This window comes from Bombyx mandarina, chromosome 28 (genome assembly GCF_030267445.1).
Source record: "Bombyx mandarina strain Sakado chromosome 28, ASM3026744v2".
Classification (NCBI taxonomy): Eukaryota; Metazoa; Arthropoda; class Insecta; order Lepidoptera; family Bombycidae; genus Bombyx; species Bombyx mandarina.
The window spans coordinates 4,030,912-4,058,210 of NC_143233.1; the positions used below are offsets into that span (position 1 = coordinate 4,030,912).

The 27,299-nt window shown below is 36.5% G+C and overlaps 2 protein-coding genes across 2 annotated transcripts in view; one reads left to right on the top strand and one right to left on the bottom strand.

Annotated features, from left to right (window-relative positions):
* On the top strand, positions 1 to 24,478 carry glu (structural maintenance of chromosomes 4-like protein gluon). The gene is made up of 24 exons (XM_028174834.2): positions 1 to 470; positions 1,299 to 1,490; positions 2,022 to 2,198; positions 3,100 to 3,204; positions 4,222 to 4,409; positions 5,189 to 5,329; positions 5,897 to 6,065; positions 7,157 to 7,269; positions 9,146 to 9,358; positions 10,003 to 10,125; positions 10,869 to 10,986; positions 11,692 to 11,894; positions 12,313 to 12,497; positions 12,926 to 13,055; positions 13,658 to 13,799; positions 14,590 to 14,718; positions 15,777 to 15,934; positions 17,788 to 17,926; positions 18,469 to 18,648; positions 19,773 to 19,955; positions 20,605 to 20,734; positions 21,788 to 21,905; positions 23,393 to 23,576; positions 24,229 to 24,478. The coding sequence occupies exons 1-24, from the start codon at positions 192 to 194 to the stop codon at positions 24,385 to 24,387; spliced, it is 3,858 nt and encodes a 1,285-aa protein (XP_028030635.2). The 5' UTR covers positions 1 to 191; the 3' UTR covers positions 24,388 to 24,478.
* Gint3 (GDI interacting protein 3) overlaps positions 24,398 to 27,299 on the bottom strand; it is a 17,559-nt gene continuing 14,657 nt past the window's right edge. The window contains exon 10 of the mRNA XM_028174825.2: positions 24,398 to 26,951. The gene's annotated coding sequence lies outside the window, so the exon portion shown is untranslated. The remainder of the gene's footprint in view (positions 26,952 to 27,299) is intronic.

A 27,299-nucleotide genomic window follows, 5' to 3' on the forward strand; every position in this document is an offset into this window, starting at 1 on the left:
GATAATAGACTATGATTGTCGTTGTAAGTTGTACAATATTTAAAATTACAGCTTGCAAGAAAAAGAAAACATTTAAAGTACAAAATGATGGAAAGTTATACAGTGGTCTGGTGAATCTAAATAAAATTTAGATTGCAATAAAACTTTTAGTGAAGATAAATATCTTTTTTGTCTTCACAAAAATAAATAAGATGGGGAAAACGAAAATGATAGATGAACCAATGGATGTCGACGAGGGTCCGTCTACTAGTTCTGCAATTCAGAAAGCGAATGTTGAGGAAACTGAAGACTTCGATCACATTTCTGATGATGAGGAAGGTGGAATACGCATTGGGGATATCTATATACCTCCAGCTCCAAAACCAGCATTAACTTTTGATACAACGGGCCCTCGGCTCATCATTACTCATATCGTTAATGAAAATTTCAAGAGTTACGCTGGCGTACAAGCTTTGGGTCCATTTCATAAGGTAAAAATACCCAATATCTATACGAATTCTTAGTAGGTCATTTTACTTTAGTTTAATTTCTTTTTATTAGATATCAAAAAGAATTGTTCATTACATATTTTATTATTTATTAAATATTTTATTAAATTAGAAAATTTTCGTTAGATATTAGATTCAATATCCGATTAGATTAAGTTTTGTTGATGTATTTGCATGTATTGTTAGGTATCAAATAATAGATTGTTAAGAACATGCTTCATTTTATTCTCACCTTTAAATGCATTTATGAATCGTCTAGCGGTTTCCAATCTGAGTGATTCCAAGTATAAAATTATTTTATGCTTGGAATGCTTGTTTAGTGGTAGTAGTTTAGTAGTTAATTGTGGTTTAGTGGTCTATGGCCATACTATAAAAATAGTTTTAATTATACTTAAAAATGAATTACCTTCTGCTGCTTATTATATAAATGATATTTTCACATGTAGCAACTGTTCAAAAGCATTCTCAATTTCTGTATGCTACCTAGTAAGGATGCATTAGTAAACATTGCCTACACAATGTGTTGAATAGATCTTTGCAATAGTAGTTTATTAGTATCTAGGTATCTACTGACTTGCCTATTTTTATTACTTTTACACAGCATTTCCTTGACTTCCAAATTTGAGTACTGGTGGGAACAGAATTTTAAGATAAGCTCTTTATCTTTCTCAACAATTAATTACATGCCTATACAATACTCTTTACTTTTATTTGCATTATTTTGCCTTAAATATATACAATGGAAACCTACATTGAGCTTATGTGTATATAAACCTTGCAGATCTAATAAGTATTAAAATTTTATTACAGTGTTTTACATCGATCATTGGTCCAAATGGTAGTGGAAAAAGCAATGTGATTGACTCGATGCTGTTTGTATTTGGATACAGAGCTTCAAAAATACGTTCAAAGAAGATTTCAGTATTGATACATTCATCCAGTAAATTTCCTAATATTAGTAGTGCAAATGTCTCTGTACATTTCTGTCAGATTATTGATGGGGTATGTATTGTGTACACACCAAACTCGGCATGAGCTGAAGTTATAAAATATAAATAATAATAGAAATCTTAAAGTTCTGGTATAACTAAAAATGAATGAATTTATACATTAAAAAAAACGGGCCACTGAACTATATAATCTAAGTGAAAATGGTGAGCTCTCAAACATGATAGAGTTACTCTTTTGTATCCAATAAAAGACTTTTCATTCTTTTGACTACTATTATAGAAAAAGTATCAGCCACTCAAGGATGTTGATGACTTCTAACTGTGAATCTGTGTGCCAAGTTATTGTGCCGGATATTATGTAACCCTACCATTAAATATATATAACTGTGTTTAAAAACTCACAACCAGTAATGGCACCTAATACATATATTGTTGTACTATATTTAAGTGTATCTACTGAATGCATAAGTGGATTTTTTTGTGCTGTATAATACAAACATTAGGAACAAAATACTTATTCACAAAAAAATCACATGAACTGGCAACTGGCTTTCTAACTAAAATATCAAACACTCTTTTACAGGAAGGAGATGATTTTAAAGTTGTACCAAACAGCGAGATTGTGGTCTCACGGACAGCTTTCAAAGATAACTCATCTTATTATATGTTAAACGGACGCAGAGTACAATTCAAAGAAGTTGCCAAGATGCTGCGTTCCCACAACATTGATTTGGATCACAATAGATTCTTGATATTGCAAGCAAGTATATTTATTTAGCAGTACAAAAAGTGGTATTTGTATGTGTCTGTGATATGGTCCTACAAATCAATCTTGTATATTAGTTAAAGAGTAACCGTACCATAATTTCAATACAAAAGGGCATCATGTCAATCCTATTTGAATCCAACTTTATATGTGGTTAAAAGAAACTAAATGCGAACCATAAATTATGTACTATTTAAAAAATTTCATCTAAATTATTATTATTCTGTTTGAGTGGTGATCTTAATCAACAGATCCCATTCAATTGCTTGTTAGAGTGTTTTGTTATTGAGATTATGTTGACATTTGAGATACAAAATCATTACCTCAATTTCTCCACTGGTCAGGTTATACAGGTATATGCCCTCTTACAACTTGAAATCTTTATCAGCATTTTTGTGGAAAAATTTTAATGGTTCAACATTAATAATAATATAATAATATTGTTTTTATTGCAAGTAACCATGACTCATATAAATTTTTAATAAGACTTAGACCTATGTTAGTAGTTATATTTACATCATAATGAATTACTGTCGTAACATCCCATGGGAGATGGCACCACAGCGACCCATGTATACACAGTCCAGCCTGCTTGCGATCATGCTCAGGATACTGTTGGAGCTGGCCCTCACTCTGCTTACCAGAGATGCACACCTCTTACGCATGGTAGCGTAAAAACAATCTATGTGCGCGTCTGCAAACATCCCTGATGCGCTACAAAAGCGGGGCAGCACCACCAGCACCCTAAACGCGTTATTATATTGAACACGGAGAGCGTTGTACGATCTTTGAGTATATCCAGCCCACAAGCTGCACATTAAGACATCTTTAATAACTAAATAAAACTTCATAAGGATGCTTTCAAATACATTGCTAACTAGTGTTTTACTTTCAGGGTGAAGTCGAACAGATAGCTATGATGAAACCCAAAGCACTAACAGAGCATGAATCAGGAATGCTGGAGTACTTGGAAGATATCATAGGGACTTCAAGATATAAGGTATCATCTTATTAGTACATATTCGAAAGCTAAATCTCTTGTTAAATCAATCATCATCAGCCTGCGGCAGTCCACTGCTGGACATAGGCCTCCCCCAAAGCTCGCCACTGAACCCGATCTTCGGTTCTACGCATACAGTTACTGCCAGCTGCCTTGTGCAGGTCGTCGCTCCATCTAGCCGGAGGGCGAGGGTAAATCAATAACTATCATCAATATTCTTCTTTTTCTCCACCTTATCCCACTATGTGGGGTCGGCACAGCTAATTTTTCTCTTCCATTCTCTTCTATCAGCCGTCATCTCAACACTCACTCCTCTCTCTCTCATATCGTCATTCACACACTCCAACCATGTCTTCTTCGGTCGACCTCTTCCCCCTCTACCTTGCACTACCATTTCCATACATCTCCTACTCCAACTATCATCAATATTATTGAATTCAAATTCAGTTTCTTGTTGATCCAGAGCTTAGGCACTATTACTATTAATCAATAAACATGTTTAAAGAAGCATGTCAGTATGTAGAATGTAGTACTCAGGAAACAACATGAAAGGTTACTACAGGGTTGAATAATGAATCAATTTGGTGAGTTATTACAAGGTAGGATAAAACAGAGTGAATAAAAATGTTTCCCAGAATATTGGTTCTACATACTTTCATATTAGTGGTTTTAATACTTTTAGTTCTGTTGTTTGCCCTATATAGTAATCTATGGAAGTGACTTGCACACTTGTAAATACGTGAAGGGAACAATTTACTGGTGGTAGGACCTCTTGTGAGTCCGCACGGGTAGGTACCACCGCCGTGCCTATTTCTGCCGTGAAGCAGTAATGCATTTCGGTTTGAAGGGTGGAGCAGCTGCAACTATACTGAGACCTTAGAACTTATATATCAAGGTGGGTGACGCATTTCGTTGTAGATGTCTATGGGATCCAGTAACCACTTAACATCAGGTGGGCTATGAGCTCGTCCACCCATATAAGCAATTTTTTTTTTTTTATATAAACATAATTTACAGGAACCAATAGGAAAATTGTCTATAAAAGTTGAAGAGTATACAGAAATACGTAAAGAGAAATTGAATAGAGTACGTCTGGTTGAACAAGAGAAGCTGAAGTTAGAACAGCCAATGAGAGAAGCCGTAGAACTGATGAATTTAACTAATGCCGCTTTGAGAACTAGAAATACATTATTACAGAAATACATGTAAGTTGATTTAGAAATCGTGTTTTATGTACCACTAGCGACCCGCCCTGGCTTCGCTTCGGAAACATTAAATTTTATTATTGATAGGCGAAGCCCGCCATGTTGCGCGCGGTACGACAATAATTGCGGGTGACGCCGCGGGGCGAAGCTAGTCTAAAAAAGTAGCCTAAGTTACTCCTTATATCATCTGTTACCTATTAGTGAAAGTCTCATCAAAATCGGTCCAGCCGTTCCATTAGCAGGTACAAACAGACAGACAGACAAAAATTGTAAAAAATGTTATATTGGTGTATGTACCGTATATAAATTCATATGAATGTAGTAAAAAGCGGTTATTGCAATACTACAAACAGACACTCTAATTTTATTTATATGTATAGATTATGGGTTAGGGCTTTGAATATTATTACCACGGATAACCAGTTTCTTAGTTACTTGTGCGATGCTTGTGTAAAGGTTATTTCGTGTTTGCTTTTTATTTTTTAGAACGTATGTATGAATTTTTGCGCCATTTTTTGGTTTGTTAGTTTGGTCAAAATCTTAGGGCATCCATTTCGGAAATTATCTCGGGTAGCTTAATCTCGTGTGCTTTGATTCGATGGTTTATAATAAATTTACCAATACCCCATTACTGCGATATATCATATAAGCTTCTTGCAGCCAGCCGCCGGATTTCACTCTCGAAAGATCAAAACATCTTTTCACTTCCCTTCTGAAAGCCCGCGAATACTATATGAGTTGTGCTATCTGAATTATAGTTAAGAAATTTTCGTTTTCAGATATGAAATCAATAAAATAATAGAAGCTAAAGAAAAGGAAATGGTCGAATTGAAAGAAAATCTAGCGAAAATCGACGAAAAGCTGGCCAGACTGAATGAAATTTTGGTCGAAAAGACAACCGCATTAAAAAATGGAACTCAGTAAGCCTAGTTAACTTATACCTTTAAACGAGTAATTCTTGTATATTGATATATACTTATATAATCTGAATCTCGGAAACGGCTCCAACGATTTTCATAAAATTTAGTATACAGGGGATTTCGGGGGCGATAAATCGATCTAGCTACGATTTATTTTCATAAAATGTTGTTTTATTCGTGTTTTCAATAATCAACTCTTCCCGACATCTATTGGCGAATAATAATACTTCTTAATTGAGGGCAAGTAACCGCTTTAAAGACACAACAAGATGGCGTTATCAAAAAAAAAACCGAGCAAAGCTCGGTCATCTTCTAGTTACTATTGAAACTTCATAATATACCAAAATTTTTGTTTTACTTATAGACTAACTAATAAAATAAATGTTATCTGTTGAAAAGATGCCATCTGTTCTATGTAGTATGTCACAAACTTTCCATGAAATCCCAAAAGCACTGCAACCATCAACCATAATTTTAAGCAAAGATATTTGTGTGATTCCTTATGTTTCCTTATTTAACACCTAGATGTCGCTACTGTTACACATTTTACTGTTCGCCGTTTTCTAGAAAATACGACAAGCTGCGTAAGAAAAAAGACGAGATAGCCGAGAAACTTCAGAACTGCAAAAGAACAACGGTCACAGTGCAGGCTGATACCGCACAGTCTAACAAGAAGAAGAAGAATTTGGAACACCTTTTAGAGCAAGAGAGAGGGAAACTCATCGAATTGGAACTAGTGAGATTGTTTAATTATTATATTCTGTTGGTTTTGGGTCTTTCCGCTACTTAAGCTCTGGCTCAACAACTTCAGTGAAAAGGTGGCTTAGTTCTCTCATTCTTTACTTATTGATTATGGCTTTTTGAATAATGTCTATATTGGAATCATATATTGTGCATTATCTGTGAAAATTTGCTCTGACTCGTGTGGCTTTTATCATTATGAGGGTGATAACACAATACAATATTATTACATTCATCTGAAAATATGTAATTACACTATACATATAGTTATTGTTGACTTGGAAAACAGAAGCGTCTTCTAGAAGATTTTTCTGATGAACAGCCCAACTTATAATACTATCTCTGTCTGTTACTTTGTTATTCATGCTAATCTGAGACACCTTCACTCCCTCCACCTCCATTAGATCAATGTTATATTAATAATGACATGCAGTTTGTGGTCGAATATCAAAGCTGTTTGAAAATTTCATTTCTGTTAGATTCACAATTCAGTCCGGTAGGTTGTTTGAATAGTTCGAAAATGTTTTTTATATATCATCATTCATCATTATCCTGCCCTTCTCCCAGTCACCTGGGGTCGGCGCAACATGTTTTCTCCTTCCATACTCTTCTATCATATACCATTTCTTCGCTCACTCCCCTCCTACCCATATCGTCTTTCACACAATCCATCCATTTCTTCTTAGGTTTACCTCTTCCTCTAAATCCTTCCACATTCATAGTTAACACTCTCTTAACAACCTCATTTTCATTCCGTCTCATCACATGTCCATACCATCCCAAACGTGCACTCCTCAACTTCTCTGTCACAGGTGCCACTTTCAGACTTCCTCTAACTTATTCATTCCGTATTCTATCCATTCTCGTTACTCCACACATCCATCGCAACATTCGCATGTCTGCTGCATGCAATCGCCTTTCATCTGAAAATGTTTTTTATATATATTTTTTATTTATTTGATATTTCCTTATATGTAATGTGCGTGCGTGCGTGCGTGCGTGATTCGGGTCCGCTAGTAGCACTATAAAAAGAGAGTACTATTTAAACAGCTATTTTAGTTTTCTTTTTCTCTCTTTGAATAACAGATTCCTGAAAAGAACGAGAGGGAGATTAGAGATTGCGACGAACTGCTGATCAAACATAACGAGGCGAAACGATTAGCTGATGAAGAATTGCAAGCAGCTGTAGCCGGAGTCAGGTGTCTACATACAGAGCAATTGATTCATTCATTTGTATATAGTATAATAATATCTTTAAAAAAAAATGAATGCAAAACATTAAGCACTAAAAAGCACAATGTGCGGTGTTATCGCTAAGAACGATCCCTTCAGACTCAAGTGGACAAGAATCGTATGAATCACAATTACATTAAAAGTGATGTACTTATAGATTGAAATAAATAAATAAACAATGAGTTGACATCAGAAAAATACCCATAATTTCTAAAAATAAATTTATACGTATATAAAATACTCTTAGAAACTTGCCTTAATTTCTATAGCTGGTTATCGCAGCTTATCGTTAACACACAATTGGTTCGGTCTATTACGAAAAAGAACCCCTGTATTTATACGTGACGTCATATGTGGGTATGTACAAAAATAAACAATTGGAACTTGAGTTTGAATTTTGAAATATTTATCAGAGAAACAGCGACGTGTAATCGTTTTAATTTTACAGTGTTCTCTGAACGTAAATTTTCGACTTCTTTAACAATTTTTATGTTCTCTTACTCTTTCTTTTTTGAAGTTATACTTCTTTAGGCGCGTTATGAAAAATTGATGAGAGTGAAATTTTACGATGCGCGCGCACCGTGACACGAAATTAACAGAATGAAGTTGTCCACTAAATCGCTCATTACAATACGACCGACGTAACTTGGCGAGTCTGAATATAGCCGCAGGTGAACTTTCGCGCATGTACACTCGTAAAAAAAGTGTTATTAGCATTCATTTTTTAGTAACATAAATGACAAAATTATTATTTAATATCATTCATACTAAATATTATTAAATTATTAATGTTAAATATTTTATTAATTATGTAATATTAAAAAAAAACCCTAAATAAATTTAATAAAAATAAACTATAACTTCATACGCGCGTACATAAGTACACGCACCCTTTTTTTTTTAATCAAACTACGAACATGTATGTGCGTATGTGTCTATGCCCATACATGTAAAACGCATACAAATTATTTATGAGATGAATTAAAAGTACATTTTCGGTTTTATCTCATTGTATTTTTAGTGTATCTATATTATTTACGAGGTTTCGTTGTACTATTACAGTTTTCGCGGTCGCGGACCATTAAGGTGTTTTATTATTTGTGTACTTTTGAATACTATGATAATTTAGGTCTGGTTTTCTAGAAAAAATATTAAGCACGAAATTATATCGTAGTAGTATTTCCTAGATCAACTACGACTCGCGAAAACCGATTCAAACAGCAACGAGTAATAAATGCGTTTTGTTCAATCAAAATATGAACATTAGAATTATATATATTTTCTTTTTATTGCTTAGGTGTGTGGACGAGCTCACAGCCCACCTGGTGTTAAGTGGTTACTGGAGCCCATGGACGTCTACAACGTAAATGCGTCACCCACTTTGAGATATAAGTTCTAAGGTCTCAGTATAGTTACAACGGCTGCCCCACCCTTCAAACCGAAACGCATTACTGCTCCACGGCAGAAATAGGCAGGGTGGTGGTACCTACCCGCGTGGACTCACTAGAGGTTCTACCACCAGTAATATTGTAATATAGTAATGGTAACACCTAAATTCTAAGTTGTTAATATTAAGTTTGGCGCTTGGCAACCCTCTCTTTCGTTCCAGCCTTATAGCCCCGTGCATGGCAAGTTGTAATTTAAATTAATAAAATAAGAATAAACGCAAATAGGTAGGCAGCGGCTTGGCTCTGCCCTTGGCATTGCTGAAGTCCATGGGCGACGGTAACCACTCACCATCAGATGGGCCGTATGCTCGTCTGCCTACAAGGGCAATAAAAAAAAATTTTCAATACACAAGCCTGTATTTTATTTATACATGCGTTTGCTTTTTACCAACAGAGCGAAGACCCAAACCCTCCAAGAGAAGAAAGATAAGCTTCAAATTAAGTTAATCGGACTAAAGAACATCGTACACGAAGCCAATAAGAAATTCAAACTGACCGAATCGGAATTGAAAATATATCTGAGTACCGAGCAAAAAGAAAACACCAAATTAGTCAACATGAAAAACGCCTACGACAAAGCCCGCATTGAAATTGAAGAGAAGAAAAGGTGACATACGATCTGTTATACTTTATATTGTCAAAACGTGGTTTTTTTTTTGCTTAGATGGGTGGACGAGCGCACAGCCCACCTGGTGTTAAGTGGTTACTGGAGCCCATAGACATCTACAACGTAAATGCGCCACCCACCTTGAGATATAAGTTCTAAGGTCTCAAGTATAGTTACAACGGCTGCCCCGCCCTTCAAGCCGAAACGTATTACTGCTTCACGACCGAAATAAGCAGGGCGATGGTCAATCCAATCAGTACATGCTCTCGTCGCCAAACTTTCTTCAGGGTTGGTATACTAATTTTTGAAGGTCATGTCTAGCTTAAAGTTCTCTGACCACTCATTGCATTTTCCGCGTGACCCTAATATTGCGTCTTTGAAATTTTAATGTTACGACGGTATGAGTTTTGTAGGCTCCGGGAATCATCTTATTCAAGGTGGGGGAGTATGGAGCTTATTGATCCCGGAACAAAAAGTCTAGATAAAATATAAGAAGACAGAGAAAACAGCATTTATGTACAGTCATAAAATGTACATGAATACCAGGATTTATAGAGGTCCTCATAGTCACTTCTTGTTAGGTGATAGTCATCTCCGATCACACCAGGTTTTTTTTTTTAATAATGCAATGTATACTCCAACAGATTACTACAAGAGCTAACCACGAGTGTTCCCGCTGACGAGAATATGATAGGCGAAATGAAGACGAAATTGGACGGTTTGAAGCGCGAGGAAGCTTCCGTGTCCAGTGAGCTCAGGACTCTAAGGTAGAGTCGCTCTATTTAAATATTATATTTGTGAAGAAAATTGATTTCCTTTAATGTTAATGTTTTCCGCGCTTGCGCTGTATGAAGAGCAAGGCATAAAACAGCCGTGAGAGAGATGACGTTATAAAATTAATTTCTTTGTAGAATAGTTAACGGATTTACTATAAAAATAGACTTTAAATATTGTATTTTTATCTTATATATCAAGTTATATATATATATCAAGCGACCCGCCCTTGCTTCGCTTCGGAAACATTAAATTTTATTACTGATAGCTGAGTCCCTCGATGTTACCCGCGGTTATTGATGTACCGCGGGTGACGCCACGGGGCGAAGCTAGTCTAAAAAAGTAGCCTAAGCTACTCCTTATATCATCAGCTATCTATCAGTGAAAGTCTTGTCAAAATCGGTCCTGCCGTTCCAGAGATTAGCCGGAACAAACAGACAGACAGAAAGACAGATAGACAGACAAAAATTGTTAAAAATGTTAATTTGGTGTATGTACCGTATATATATTCATATGCATGTAGTAAAAAGCGGTTAATTCAATATTACAAACTGACACTCCAATTTTATTTATATGTATAGATACAGCAAAATCTTGAAGTCTTGTTTAAAATCATAACAATAAGTACAATTAGTTTATAGATGTTTTATATAAGGAGAATACACTGAGGACTGTCTTATCAGTGAAATAATGAAAAATCTTGTGTAAATCCTAGTTCTCACTCTTCTAATTTTAGGGTACAACTAGAAGAATCTAGGCAAGCTATGAGTGCCAATAAATCACGTGGTAGAGTTCTGGACGCGCTGATGAAAGAGAAGAGAAACGGCAATCTACCCGGCATATTTGGCAGATTGGTAAGGAATTTATATTAATATATAAATCTACAGTGGTTTATACGGATGTTCCGTTATAACTACTGCACCATGCATCCGATTGACTTGAAACTTGGTATCCATGTAGAAAAAACATGTACTTAATGGATATGCTAATATTTATATGAGTGTTGGACTCCCTAATAATAATGACAATAAATGACAATGTTAATTTTAAATACCCAGCGAAGCGGGCGAGTACGGCTAGTAATATTGTATTCCTTTTTTTTTTGTAAAGACATCAATATACTATGTGAATGTCACTAGCCTCCTTTAGAGATGCGGTCTAAGCCTGAATTGTATAATTATTGTAACACCTGTATCATAACCATCAAAACTCGAATGGATGACTGCTTCGCTGACCTCAGACGCACCATCAAATATATGATACGGCCGTCTGGTGTAGTGGTAAGTGACATGGTCACTACACAAGGGGGTCGCGGTTTCGAATCCCGCCAAGGGAAGATATTTGTATGATAAATATAAATGTCTTTTCTAGGGTTATGGATGTATATTAAATATGTGTATGTGTATAATAAAAATCTTACATTTATTTCCGTTATCTGGTACCTGTAACACAAGTTCTTTACGAATTTATCACGGGACCAGTTAACGTGGCGTGATTGTTAGTAAATATTTATTTATTTATTTATGATATGCGATCCTCAACTCTAAATTTAATTCTAGGGCGACCTAGGCGGGATCGATCAGAAGTACGACGTCGCTATATCGACGTGTTGCGGTGCGTTGGACAACATCGTGGTGGACACGGTGGAGACCGCGCAGGCCTGCGTCGAGTTCCTCAAGCGGCACGACGTGGGCCGGGCCACGTTCATAGCTCTCGACAAGCAAGAGCATCTGAAGAGGAATTACGAAGACAGGAGTACATAGTGAGCGGTTTCAGATAATATTTAAACGAAATAAACAGTTGGTTATTTCTGTGGGTAGGTGCTATACAATACTGACGTGACTGGTGGTGTATTTTTTTATTCTTATTGTTTAGATGAGGGGACGAGCTCACAGCCCACCTGGTTTTAAGTGGTTACCGGAGCCCATAGACATCTACAACGTAAATGCGCCCCCCACCTTGAGGTATAAGTTCTAAGTTCTCAAGTATAGTTACAACGGCTGTCCCATCCTTCAAACCGAAACGCATTACTGCTTCACGGCAGAAATAGGCAGAGCGGTGGTTTTACCACCAGTATAATGCTTGAGGTAGTATGGCTTCATTCTATTAGGACATCCCACACATTTATTCAAGAAATATTCCTTCAGTTAGCCACTAAGCTACCCATCGCTTGTCCTCAGCCCAGAGAACGTCCCGCGGCTCTTCGACTTGATCAAAGTGAAGGACGCTCGAGTGTTGCCGGCCTTCTACTTCGGCCTGCGGGACACGCTCGTGGCCGCCGACCTCGAGCAGGCCTCGAGGATTGCGTACGGCTCGACCAGGTACAGAGTTGTGACCCTGAAAGGAGACGTCATCGAAATTGCCGGTGAGTGCTACGAAGGATCTCATCATCAGCCTATAACAACTGCTGGACATAGGCTTTTTTTACCTATGCTGATAACCTTGAGAGGCTATTTCAGCTTCACCCTAACGTGAACTCACGGGGCTCAAACCGGAGTGTTGCTAACACTGACCCTAGCAAGAACAGTGCTTCGCAGAATCTACCACCGGATCGGAAACGCGACAGTCTGAGAAGATCCGGCGAGAAACTCATTGGGCTGTTTCTATGGGTTATTCGCTCGTCGAGCGACGGGTTCGACGCGGCCGGTGACCGGGGCGCTGTTCGATTTATCGACCTTGAACAGCATTAGCTGAGTCACCTCCTTTTGCCTTTTTCCCTTTTTTTTTCTTTTCTTTTATTTGAAGGGCAATAAATTATTTTATTATTATTATTAAATAAGTATAATGTTTAAGGTACAATGTCGGGAGGCGGGCGGTCGACGATGCGCGGTCGTATGGGCAGCTCGGTGCAGCAGAACACATGCGACCTGGACCCCGCGGCCGTGCAGACCAGCGAGAGGAAACTAGCTGAGCTGGAACAGAGGTCCTTATTTTTATATAGCTATATATAGACTGCTAATGTATCGAAATGATATGATACATCGAAAGGTAAACATCGATGTTTTCGATGCATATATGTATATCGAGCGTCCCTTGGTTAGGTATACGCTCACAACACAGTTTTGTTTAAATTTTTTTAAGTGATTTTATGACCTGGTAACTTCGTCCTTTAAGTCATGTCTTATTTTAATTTATATTCTTATTTTTATGAAAAATGATAATATGGAGTGAAATGAAATGAAGATGATTAATTTGAGACATTGATCAACTGGGATGAAATGAAATGAAATGAGATGAGATGATATGGGATGAAATATAATCTCAGTAAAATGGTGGTCATTTACTGAAATTTTTTCAGTTGACTTTTTAGAGGATCCTGAGAAGCTACGTCCAGCGAATTTGTTTCATTTTCACACATTTGTGCACTTTCACAGATATTAAATAGTTAATAAACCATCGTTTTTACACATTTAAACCCGAAGAAACACGAAATAGACAAAATAAAACAAATCACACAACAACGAGGAGGGTCCTCGCGTTCCCGCTAAAAAGTCGTTTTGTTTATAATTCGTAATACATTTACAGATTATCTGAATTACGCAACGAGCAGTCAAACGTAGAAGAGACTTTGTCTGACTTACAAAGAAGGGCCAAAGAGGGAATGTCGAATTTAAATAAAGTGAAAATTGAAGTGAAGAGCTTGTCACAACTGATACCTGAATTGGAGGTGAGAGGGGATGCCAGTACCGACCGGTACTAGGGAAACTGTTGCTATTGCTGTAGGGAAATTGCTGAAAACGGTGCGCGTGCAACTTGGTGCACGTGAATGAAGTGAAACTTCTTTTTCGATGTGTAGTATTGTGGTTTTCTTCATTTTCCATTCTTAAATCAGATTGCTCTTGTAATAGGGAATGCTGTGTATAAGAGATGCGACAACATTTATATTATATACTAGCTGACCAGGCAGACTTCGTAGTGCCTCAATCGATAAATAAAATACCTAAAGTTTTGTATAAAATAAACTTAAAACAAACAAAAGGAATCCGTCCGACGGGGGACACGTCAAAGGAAAAACAAAATTGTTATTTTTATTTAATTCCCAGTATTTTCATCACATTCATCTACCTTTTAAACCTTCTCTGGACTTCCACAAATAATTCAAGACCAAAATTAGCCAAATCGGTCTAGCCGTTCTCGAGTTTTAGCGAGACTAACGAACAGCGATTCATTTTTATATATATTATTATATATATTTTAAATTATAGATTGTAAAAATAAATATAATAACTATATATTTAAATACTTCATTAAAATATTGGAGCTACTCATTGCTAACGCTCGCGCTGGCCTGTCTCGCTGTCTCTCTCTAGTATAGTTGCGTTAAACGTTTAACGCAACCTTGTTGGAAGATGCAATAGAAGTTTGACTTCAAAAAAAAAACTCGGTGCGGTGCCGGTGAATAGTACCACGTGGTTTCTCCTCATACCGTGGATGTTTGAATTTGTATGTAATTTCAGCAACAAATAAAAGCGCAAGAACGAAGAGCGTCTTCGAGTAAAGTGGATCAGCAACGTAAAGCCGAGCTGGAGGCTGTTCTGCAAGACGCGCAAGAGAAACTGTATGAGGCCACAGGAAATGCTGCAGAGGTACGTCCTTGGAATTTTCTTGGGAAACGTTTCGTGTTGGCTCTCCGTAAATGTATAGGAACATCTAAGCTTTGTTGTTTAGTTGCTCGTAAATGAAGAATTCCTCGTATTTGTATTTGTAGTTACGTCGAATTTCGTATATAATTCTAGCGATAATTCTTTGGCATGATGAATGTTACAGATTACATATTATATTGTATAAGTATACTAGCTTTTAGCCCGCGACTTCGTCCGCGTGGAATAGTTTTTTTTTTATTGCCCTTGTAGGCAGACGAGCATACGGCCCACCTGGGACTTCAGCAATGCCAGGGGCAGAGCCAAGCCGCTGCCTACCGCTTAATACTCTCCACAAGCCTCGTTTGAAGAAGGACATGTCATAGCGCTCGGGAAACCGTGGGGGTAGCTCATTCCATAGCCGGATGGTGAGTGGCAAAAAAGATCTCTGGAAACGCACTGTGGATGACCGCAGTGGCTCCAGGTAGTATGGATGAGCCCTACTCCGGTGGCGGGCGGTGCGATGGTAAAAACGAGATGCCGGTATCATCTCGAACAATTCCTCAGAGCACTCCCCATGAAACATACGGCACAAAATACAGAGGGAACCGAAGTCCCATAGTTACTTTGGTATAACGCTAAATTTTACCCGCCTCTTCATTTACGTATAAAGTGAAAATATTTTTGAATAATAGAATGTTAAGGAGCTATTTAAGGTACCAAGATCACGCTTTTTAACCGACTCCAAAAGAGGAAGTTATTAATTCGATCATAATCATTTTAACCCCGATTTTTCAACATTGTTTATTGGTGAACCGTTTATATTGGTCCTAGCGTGATGTTATAAAGCCGATAAATGGGCTATCTAGCACTGAAAGAATTTTTCAAATCGGACCAGTAGTTCCTGAGATTAGCGCGTTCAAACAAACCAACTCTTCAGCTTTATAATATTAATATAGATAAGAGGCCACGATTTGATTATCTTCTCATCAGAGTTTACCTTAACTGAGTAATTGAATCCATAAAAAAAAATTGTAAAGCACGCGTCAATCGTTATGTTGTAGGTCGAAGAACAAGTTAACGAGGTGGAGGCGCAGATATCGAAGATAGCCGGCGGCAAGGTCAAGGACCTACAGAAGAAGGTCACTGAACTTACGGCGAAGATCGATAAGATCGTGACTGAAACTACGAAGCTGAAGGTCGCGATCAGCACCAGCAAGCGGTGAGCGATGACCTCCTAGTCACAGTTAGTCTTGGCGCAGTGTTGCACCACACCGTCCCCGTGTGGGAACGAGTGACGTTCATTGTTGTGTGTGTGTCCCCCCCCTACCGCCAGTGATTGATTTACACAAATTTCAGAAATGCCAAAATTTCATTACTGGTGGTAGGACCTCCTGTGAGTCCGCGCACCCGCGCCTACCTAGGTACCACCGCCCTGTCTATTGCTGCCGTGAAGCAGTAATGCGTTTCGGTTTGAGGGGAAGAGCAGCCGTTGTAACTATACTTGAGACCTTAGAACTTATATCTCAAGGTGGGTGGCGCATTTACGTTGTGGATGTCTATGGGCTCCAGTAACTTAGCACCAGGTGGGCTGTGAGCTCGTCCACCCATCTAAGCAATAAAAATAAAAATAATAATTTCGTGACATTAGTTTTACCAACAGTTTCACGTGTAATTTAATATTTTCGTAATGCATTCATTAATTTCATGAATGCAAATAAGTTTGGTGCCCCGCGCGATTTTTTTGTGAAATTCGTGTCATTAAAATAATTTCATAGTGTAGACGCGACGTGAACTAGTGTCGCGAAAGCGTCTGCGTTTTCAAATCAGCGACGAGAGTGTCTCTGGGACCCGAAACACCTACAGTAAAAATTAAAATTATCTTCACTCATTCGAAAATAGTTTTTATAGCCCTCAGGATCTTCATCTGCTAATTGAGAGACTAACTTCATTGCACTTAAATGCCTTATTGTTAACCATCCTCGAATTTACCAACGCCTTTTTTTTCTTGATAGACTTTCTTAAAGTTGCATTGAATATAGCAAAATATGCATGGTTACATATATAATATATAAATATGCATAACATGGTTACTGCGATACTGTGGATTTCGCGACACAATTTTTTTTACGAAATTACTTTCGCATATATCGAAATTACTTTCGTGAAACCGAGTCCAACATGCATGACACTAAGTTCGTAATGTAAATTCCGCATTAGTCTTGACGCAGTGTTGCACCACACCGTCCCCCCGTGTAAACGAGTGACGTTCATTGTTGTGTGTGTGTCCCCTACTGCCACTGATTGATTTACATAATTAGAAATGCCAAAATTTTACTGACGAAAAAAGTAAAGACAGTCTCCTTTGAAAATAGTATGTCAAAGAGGTTGCACGCCACGATATTAGCAGATATAACACTTAAGACACATTTAGCCATTACTACAAGACTATCTGAATGTGCAATAATGTGTATTTATGAAATAGTCCGCACGGGTAGGTACCACCGCCCCGCCTATTTGAGTCCGCACGGGTAGGTACCACCGCCCCGCCTATTTCTGCCGTGAAGCAGTAATGCGTTTCGGTTTGAAGGGTGGGGCAGCCGTTGTGACTATACTGAGACCTTAGAACTATATCTCAAGGTGTGTGGCGCATTTACGTTGTAGATGTCTATGGGCTCCAGTAACCACTTAACACCAGGTGGGCTGTGAGCTCGTCCACACATCTAAGCAATAAAAAAAAAATAAAAAAATAAAAAAAAAATATATTAAGAACGCAACGACTTGCTTGGAAGTAAACAAGTTAGGAATATTTCTGATGAATAATGTAACTAGTAAAAAATACATATAATGCTTTTGACGTCATTGTCATTAAAACGCTGAGGTGCGAAAGAGATGGGGAGATTTTTTCACTATCCAGTCAGTCTCTCATTAAATCCAATAAAATCAAATAATTTAAAACATAAAGAAGTACATCATATATTATGTCATTTTAGTATCTTTGTAGTATTGTAATCTTCGTAAGCGTAATCTTGTCTGATCAATTGAGCTTTTACTAAAATTTGTATTATTGAACAGGAATGCAAACAAATCCAAAGATAAGATTAATCAGATGGACGCAGATCTCAAAGAAACTGAGAAAACTCTAGAAGGTCTGAAAACGCAGAAAAAACAACTAGTTTTGGACAGCGAACAATATCAAAAGCAATTCGAAGAGGTGTGTACGGTTACAAATATTACTTTTCTGTTAAATACCTATATACATGATCTTAATTGATCATAATTTTGGCTTTATTTATATATTATAAGACAACTCCTTAGTCCTTATCTTATTATCACCTTGCTTCTTGCTTGTTTCGGTGAATTTGGGTCTGGACTATAAAGGGACAGTTTTTGGACTGTTCGCCCAGCACGTAGGTGGAAAAAATATGTACTGTATATACTGGCAAGTCTATAATTGTGAGAATTGTGAGATTGTTTACAAAATTTACTGGAAAACTAAATGACTCACTCATTCACCCAAAATGCTTAGATTCTGTTTTGTTATCAGATAGGGCGAATTATAATTATTGAAAACATGACATTATTTAATTATGGAAACAAGTTAATTTCTTTCTGAAGTTATTGTTATATTTTAATTTTTTTTTTATTGCTTAGATGAGTGGACGAGCCCACAGCCAACAGAAACGCATTACTGCCCCCCTAAAATGTTTATAACCTTCATCTTTTATTTTAATACGAAGACGATTGTTGTTGCAGTTGGACGAAGAGATCAACGAGGGCACCAGTGAATTTTCAGAGCTTAAACAGGAGATAGCGAAATTACAATCGAAAGAAAATAAGCTGAAGAGCGAGCGACTAGAAGCTGCTAATGCTGTTAGTAAAATGGACAAGTCGGTGCTCGACTGTAAGAGCAAGATTCCTCTGTGGGAAAAAGAGGTGGGTAGTTGTTTTTTTTATTACGCTTCTATTAGCTTCAGACGTACCGTCTTTTCGCATTAAAATTGTACAATTTCCAAAAAAATATTCGAAATTGAGTTTATATGCGGAATCATTTGTTATCACCAGTATTTTTCTCATAAATGCTGTCAAAAGAGCGTAGTTTACGTTTAGTTTTTTACTTTTTTTTAGTTTACCAATGTTTTGACTACTATTAACAAAATTAATACATAATTTTATCTTACTTTAAAAGACAGATAATGTAACTGGTAAACAATAAAAAATAAATATTGCAAAGATGATTAATATTAAAAATACACATGTTAAATCTTTAAAACCCTCTCCTGTAAAATTAGTAAGTTTTGAGATTATATACAGTTTTAATGCAAGACGGTATGTATGTTTGTAACGGAATCTTTGAACATGATTTTGACCCCCTTCAAAACGTCCGATTAACTCGAAATTTGGTATACTTTTTAAGACCGATGACAATTCAATATAGAAAAAAAAATAAAAAAATTTAAATTCATCTAATTCAGCGGCTTTGTTTCATTTTCCCACATTTGTGCACTTTCAGAGATATTAATTAAACAGTTAATAAACCACCGTTATTATACACTTAAACCTGAAGAAACACTCAATAGACAAAATAAAACAAATCACACAACTTCTCGCGTTCCCGCCAAAAAGTCCCTAATAGATAATTTATAATCAACTAATATGTCTATTTTATATATTTAGTGATATTCGCCAAGAGCATGACTGGATTTTACTAATTATTAAAAATAAACATAGTCACATTACAATTTAAAATGAATACAGTTTTCTACTATTTATTGATCACTATACCATTTATAATCTATACTAATATATATAATAAATCTACAGTGGTTTTTACTGATGCTCCGTTATAACTACTGAACTGACTTGAAACTTGGTATTCATGTAGAAAATACATCTACTTAATGGATAGGTTAATATTTATATGAGTGTTGAACTCCCTACACCGGTTGCGGGGGCGTTAATGATGAAAATCTTTGTGGGAGTGAGAAATAATAATGTTAATTTTAAATTCCCAGAGAAGCGGACGGGTTAAGTTAGTTAGTTAATAATTTTGGTTTTAGCTATCAAGTTTAAGATTAGAAGACTCGGGATTAGACGGCATCCCCGGTGTGGAGAGGCCGGAACCGCTGCGTCAGCACACCCCCGAAGAACTGGAGGAGAGTTCTGTTGATGATCTGAGGAATAAACTGGCAGCTCAGAAGAATAGAGTTGGAGATAATAAACCTAACATACAAGCGATACAGGTCAGAATACTGTTTACTGAATGTATTTAAATTCTTATGAAAATTACGCAAGCATTTTAACACTCTTAGTAGCGTGATCTGCATACTTTTAGAATTGGGATCGCAGCGCATAAAATAAAATTTACTCTGTTCCAAAATCTTCTGTTATAATAATAATTAATAATTAACACTTTTATTACGCCTTGCTCATTTTTCAATCGTCTTCACCATCTTCCTTTCCTCTGTCATTCTCTTCTCCCTTTCTTTCCGTTTTCTCTCACTCACATCTTTACGCTCCATCCATAACTCTTTCATACGTTCCTTTCTTACCAATCCTACATATATGACGGAATTTTTCAATGTAATTTTCACCACGGTCAAGACGTCTAATTACCCTAAAAATTTGCACACGTGTCCAAAGTAAGGCGACAATACAATAATTTTATTAATTAGAGAAGAATCAGTAGGATAAAAAAAACATTTATTTTATTTTGGTTTACTGCTGACACGCGTTTTTTAGTTCACATTATATTATTATTATTTTGAAAGTTGTAACGATTTTTAAAGTCGGTTCGATTCTTTTTTTTTTACCTCAATGGCCATGGGCACAAATCATGGCTCACTATTTGCTTCATTTTTCTTCTTGTAAAGAAACCTTGTTGTATTTCAGGATTACAAATCAAAAGAAGACTTATACATAAAGCGCGCCGCCGAATTGGATGAGATAACTACAAAACGAAACGAAATGAGGGCACTTTATGAACAACTCAGGAAGAAACGTTCGACTGATTTCTTAAGCGGTAATGTATTCATTGAATTTGAAGTGTTGTGTAGGGAGGCGTCATGACTACCTCCCGGCCTATTTCGTCCGGTGCGTACGGACTGCCATTACAATAAACAACTGGGGCTTGTAATTTTAATGCAAACGGGTGTAATTACTGGTGGTAGGACCTCTTGTGAGTCCGCGCGGTAAGTATTACCGCCCTGCCTGTTTCCGCCGTAAGCGTAAGCAGTAATACGTTTCGGTTTGAAGGGCGGGGCAGCCGTTGTAACTATACTGAGACTTTAGAACTTATAAGATGGGTGGCGTATTTACGTTGTAGATGTCTATGGGCTCCAGTAACCACTTAACGCCAGGTGGGCTGTAAGCTCATCCACCCATCTATGCAATAAAAAAAAACGTGTTCTTATCACGAATTACAAAAAAAAATAACAAAAATTACAAAAGCAAATTCGTAAAAATATGAGCCGTGAGTATGTTTTTAACCCTGGGGAATCTTACTCAAGGTCAGGAGGGGTTCAAGTTATGTCAGACTTCTCAAAAATATTCCTAGAGTTCTACTCGATGTAGTAAAACTTTGCAGAGACATCTGTACTAATATTATAAAAGGGAAATATTTGTTTGTTTGTATTGAATAGGCTCCGAAACTACTGAACCGATTTGAAAAATTCTTACATTGTTTGGAAGCTACACCGAGTGACATAGGCGATAATCTTTTTTGAAAAATATTAGGGATCCTTACTAAAACTCCAATAATGTATCCCAATATGTAAAAAAATTACCTAAAATAATCTTTACATCGCGTGCCTGCGAAAACTATTGATGGTATAATAAAATAATGTACTACTGCTTTGTAGAACACATTATTATTTACCAAAAGTGTCGGGACAGCATATGTCTAACTATTGTAGTTATGTCGCAATAAGTGTTCTTTTATTTTAAAAAATAAAACAACGTCAAATATCGTTGAAATTTTTGTTAAAGACCCGAGCGGAGCCGGAGCGGGCCGCTAGTTTAGTGTAAAGTTCGAAATTTCAATTCTGTACAATAAAAAATAAACTTTTCCTTCCAGGATTCAATACGATAACAATGAAACTGAAGGAGATGTACCAAATGATAACATTGGGAGGCGACGCTGAACTGGAATTGGTTGACTCGCTCGATCCGTTCTCCGAAGGGATTATATTCAGGTATTTTGTTTTAAGGATCGTACTATACCCGATCCTGCGGACCGAATGGAAAGCTGTCGACGTCGCTCCAAACACGTCATTACGGATCCTCCCGATCCACTAACGGTGCTTTTAGGTACCTCAAGCACCAGTCATCGTTCAGTAAATTAACCCTCAGACACAGCCCACTGAGTTTCTCGCCGGATCTTCTCAGTGGTAAATTCTGCGAAGCACGTTAGCAACAACGTCAGGTTTGAGCCCCGTGAGGCCACCTACAAGCTCGGCGAGTCTAGAATAACCCCTCGAGGTTACTAGAATAGGGAGGAAAAAAATATATATTCGAACTGGCCGATGATAATTTATGGGGTATTTTTATGTAAAGCCTCTTATGTGTTTAGCAATAAAATTATAATTCCCTTGACTGATCTTCATCTCGAAGTCTCAATTGCATATTTTGATGTTTAATTCTTCGTGACGTAAGAATTCGAAAGTGAATTAAAGAAATTGCGCTGACTCGATATATCTGATTAAAATATCTAAAATGAAAAAAATCGACTAGTAGTCGTAGCATGTGCTGTGAGTTCGCACGGGAAGGTACCATGGCCCTGCCTATTTCTGCCGTGAAGCAGCAATGCGTTTCGGTTTGAAGGGCGGGGCAGCCGTTGTAACTATACTTGAGACCTTAGTACTCATATCATATATAAGGTAGGTGGCGGAATTTACCGTCTAGTTTTTTTTTTGCTCCGCTAACCACTTAACACCAGGTAGGCCGTGCGTTCGTCCACTCATCTAAGCTATAAAAAGTAAATCTATACATAATGTGTAAAATAACTATATTTGGACCTGTATTTATCAATGTTATGTAAGTAAGTAAACAGAAGGGTATAAAATGACACAAAAATAGGACATAAGATTTGCTTAAAATCAACTTTATTAATATTAACAATTAATAAGTAGTTAGTTCTGATTAAAAACAATCTTTATTCAAAGGTAGGTATTTATTGTAAAATCACAATCAAATAACATTGAATTTAAAATTCTTCTGGGTTAACTAACATAATCTAATCTAAGTAATTAGTTAAAAGTTAAGTAATCAGTTCTTTTACACACATTACTGGCAGCGCATTCGGTTTTGTATAGAATGCCTAGGCAAAGTATAAAATGAAAAATATTTCATACATTACCTTAACATTTTAGGTATTCTATACATTGCCTAAGTATTGTATAGAATACTGTATTATACAGATTGCCGGTAACACATACAATTTTTTACAATTTTTGTCTGTTTGTTCCGGTTAATCTCTGGAACGGCTGGACCAATTTTGACGAGACTTCCACTGATAGGTAGCTGATGATATAAGGAGTAACTTATGCTACTTTTTTTAGACTTGCTTAGCCCCGCGGCGTCACTCGCGGTACGACAACAACGGCGGGTAACATCGCGGGACTCGGCCAGTAAAAAAAATAATAATCTCACGAGACCGAATTAATTCTTGTTTTGTTTACAGCGTACGTCCGCCGAACAAGTCCTGGAAGAACATATCGAATTTATCGGGCGGCGAGAAGACGTTATCCTCACTGGCCCTGGTTTTCGCTTTACATTACTACAAACCAACGCCTCTGTACGTCATGGACGAGATAGACGCGGCCTTGGACTTCAAAAACGTTTCGATCGTGGCAAACTATATTAAGGTCGGTGACCTTTATATATATATTTTTAAGGGATTTTATGACCTGGTAACTAAGACCTTTAAGTCATGTTTTATTTTAATTTATATTCTTATTTTTTATGAAAAATGATACACAACTTCCTCACGTTTCTGCCAAAAGTCTTGTATATAATATGTTATGATACAATACAGATACAGTAAGAGCTCTTTATTTGCGAGGTATATGTTCCGTAAATATGCCGCGAATATCGAATGGCTATTTAGGTTTTTTTATATTGCTTAGATAGGTGGACCTGGTGTTAAGTGGTGTTAAGGTGGACCGGAGCCCATAGACATCTACAACGTAAATGCGCCTATGCCACGAATATCGAATGGCTTTTTAGGTTTTTTTATATTGCTTAGATGGGTGGACCTGGTGTTAAGTGGTTACCGGAGCCCATAGACATCTACAACGTAAATGCGCCACCCACCTTGAGATATAAGGTCTCAAGTATAGTTACAACGGCTGCCCCACCCTTCAAACCGAAACGCATTACTGCTTCACGGCAGAAACAGGCAGGGCGGTGATACCTACCCGCGCGGACTCACAAGAGGTCCTACCACCAGTAAATCACCAGTATCTATAGTAGCCGCTCTTTGCTAGTGTCGTCTATAACTCTATTCGATTGTTTCAGGAAAGAACGAAGAACGCTCAATTCATAATCATATCGCTTCGATACAACATGTTTGAGGTGTCGAATCGTTTGGTCGGTATCTACAAAACTGAAGACTGCACAAAGTCTATAACGATTGAGAACCAGCTACCGGAGCAAGTACGTGTGGACGGTGCGTGAATAAAACTCGTTTTATTTTGTATTAATTCATGAATATTGTTTAATTTTTACAATAAAAAATAAATTAATTAATTAAATAACAAACAGTTAATATTAGGCTGTTTCTTTAATAAACGATTTGGATGTGGTTATGCAAGATGAATGCGTTTTATGTGTCTGATTAAAATCAGTTAATTAAGTAACTTTATAAAGCATAGTAATGTATAATAAATTTGAATTGTACTATCAAATTAGGCAACGATATAATCATCCTTAACCTATGGCATATCCTATGGATAATTTATGTTATAATCAGGCTGAGACTAAAATGTTACATGTCATGATTGGCCACTACACAGACTTGGTATATGAAATAGCTTTTTTGGATAGTTTGCTGGGATTAGTTACTGTTAATGTACAATTCAATCAAGGTACTTTTGCATAACCTTATCCATTTTTAAAACGGTTTTCCGGCATTCAAAATCACACTTTATTTGTTATATTTAAACAACTGGTTACATTTTTCGTTTTGAGAATATTGCATTTGTGTAAACGCTTAGCGTTTAGCGTGCAATGTTTAGCGTATTTAAAATTAAGGGTTTTGAATGTCGGATATACCTTTTTTTTCCTTCAAATATAGCTAAATTTCATGCAATTTAACAATGTTAAAACGGTAAGAGATACAATAATATTGTGAGGAATGAAATCGTATCGTAACGACCTCACGTTAAATATATCTATATATGAAATAATAAATAAAGCGATTATATCGCCAGTAAGAACAGTCTTAACAATTACCGTTGACTATCGAATATGAAACAGGGCATTGTCTAGTATTTTATAATATAATTATTTGAAAATATTATAATTGAGTCGACTATTATCAAAGCCGGCAATGTGACTTTTGGACAATTATTGGTAAATCAGAAAAACGAATTATTGACTTTGTATTCTATTGGCAGTCACAAAACTCTTCTGAACGACATTTTAGATAAATGACAGGTTAAGTATTAACCTTTATTTAAGGTTTTGAACCGTATTCTTTGAAGGAGACGATTATATTCAAATCAATCTGTATTGACATATCAATAACATTTTTTTGTACAAATGCACAGATTGCCACCTTTGATAATAGACGACTCAATTCTTATAAATTAGAAATGCAAATTCACAATGACAGATTTCAATTTAGTTAATTAGCTGTTTATTGATCAATAGAGGTCATGTTCACATTCATTTACTAGAAATTTGAAGTCGTATAAATGAATCTAAATTTATTCATATATGTATTCTTTCGTAATTTCTTGTACTCAGTAACGTCGAGGTAAATATGTTCATATAGATATTATTATTATGAAAGCCAAATTACAATCAATAGTGCATGGAATGTTTAATTTTTAAAAGGTGATAATGAACTTTTACAGTCGATTTTTTTGAAGAACAAAAAAATTTATTTATTTTTATTGCAATTTGTTCATTTTATATTGAAAATAATTCAATAGGTAAAAAATATTAACAAACAGTGAATATTCATTAAATAAAATGTCCACATCTGTGGTCTTTTAAGGTTTTTTTTATTTTTATTGCCTAGATGGGTAGACGAGCTCACAGTCCATCTGGTGTTAAGTGGTTACCGGAGCCCATAGACATCTACAACGTAAATGCGCCACCCACCTTGAGATATAAGTTCTAAGGTCTCAAGTATAGTTACAACGGTTGCCCCACCCTTTAAATCGAAATGCATTACTGCTTCACGGCAGAAACAGGCAAGGTAGTGGTACCTACCCGTGCGGACTCACAAGACGTCCTACCACCAGTAAACGCATATTGGCAGACGTGCCAATGTTATTGAAGAGGTTAAATAAAATACTCTTATCGTCGATATTATTCCTCAGCATTACAATGATAGTGAAACGTATTCTGAGTGTGTACTGGTAAGTCCCACCTTGTTTTTTTATTTAATTTTTTGCTTATATGGGTGGACGAGCTCACAGCCCACTTTGTGTTACGTGGTTACTGGAGCCCATAGACATCTACAACGTAAATTCGCCACCCACCTTGAGATATCAGTTCCGAGGTCTCAGTATAGTTATTACATCTATACTGCGAAGCAATCAATCGCTTTGAAGTGTGGGACAGCTGCTATCTAATAGAGTCGACCCTAGACCTCAAATCTCAATAGTTGGTAATCAAGGCCAATCAGAAGTTGGACAAGATTTGTCTCTGTCAGGTGCGTAACGAACCAAGCTTTATATGGTCAGTTGTCTTTTTCTAAAGCACAATGTAGAAAGCAATCATAGAGATGAGCTTAAAACTAGGGACGATTTTCAATACTCAAAGAAATCATCATTATATCATTACAAACAATGTAGACATATGAACAACATTACAACCAATTTTTTGGTGATCAGATTATAATTTGAACGATGAATAAATTTTTGAATTTGTTGTTTGAAAAGTCAGTCCTGAAGTTATTCAATTTGAATTACCTACATACCGTAGAGATAACAATGAGTCATTAATGTAATAAATACCCTTAAATACTTCGCGTGTCTATGATAAGAGCTTGCTTGACAACTGCAAATCTGCAAACAAGAAATAGAATAGCTCAAAGCTTAGGTATTGATTGTTATCGACGAAAAATAACAATATAAAGTACATATTTCCTTAATTATATAATCTTAATTTAATAAGCTGTAAAATAAAACTAAGTTTGAAAGAAATTTCCAAAAAAAATTTAGGAGCATTTTACAAATTTTATCGAACCTGTTTTTTGATTAATAAAACAAATACATTAACCTTTGGTACGGAACAGTGACGATACCGCTGTATGCCGAGAAATATGGACGAATTGCGCGGCCGCGCAGCATAAAGTTTGACATGAAATATCACTAAGACTAGAAAACGTATCTTTTACCTAATTTTTAATTACA

Excerpts from the sequence above, each read along its gene's own strand:
- glu (XM_028174834.2), top strand. The coding sequence starts at position 192 with ATGGGGAAAACGAAAATGATAGATGAACCAATGGATGTCGACGAGGGT. Across the intron at positions 10,126-10,868 it reads AGTGAGCTCAGGACTCTAAG|GGTACAACTAGAAGAATCTA; the intron begins GTAGAGTCGCTC and ends TTCTAATTTTAG. Across the intron at positions 17,927-18,468 it reads ATCAAAAGCAATTCGAAGAG|TTGGACGAAGAGATCAACGA; the intron begins GTGTGTACGGTT and ends TTGTTGTTGCAG.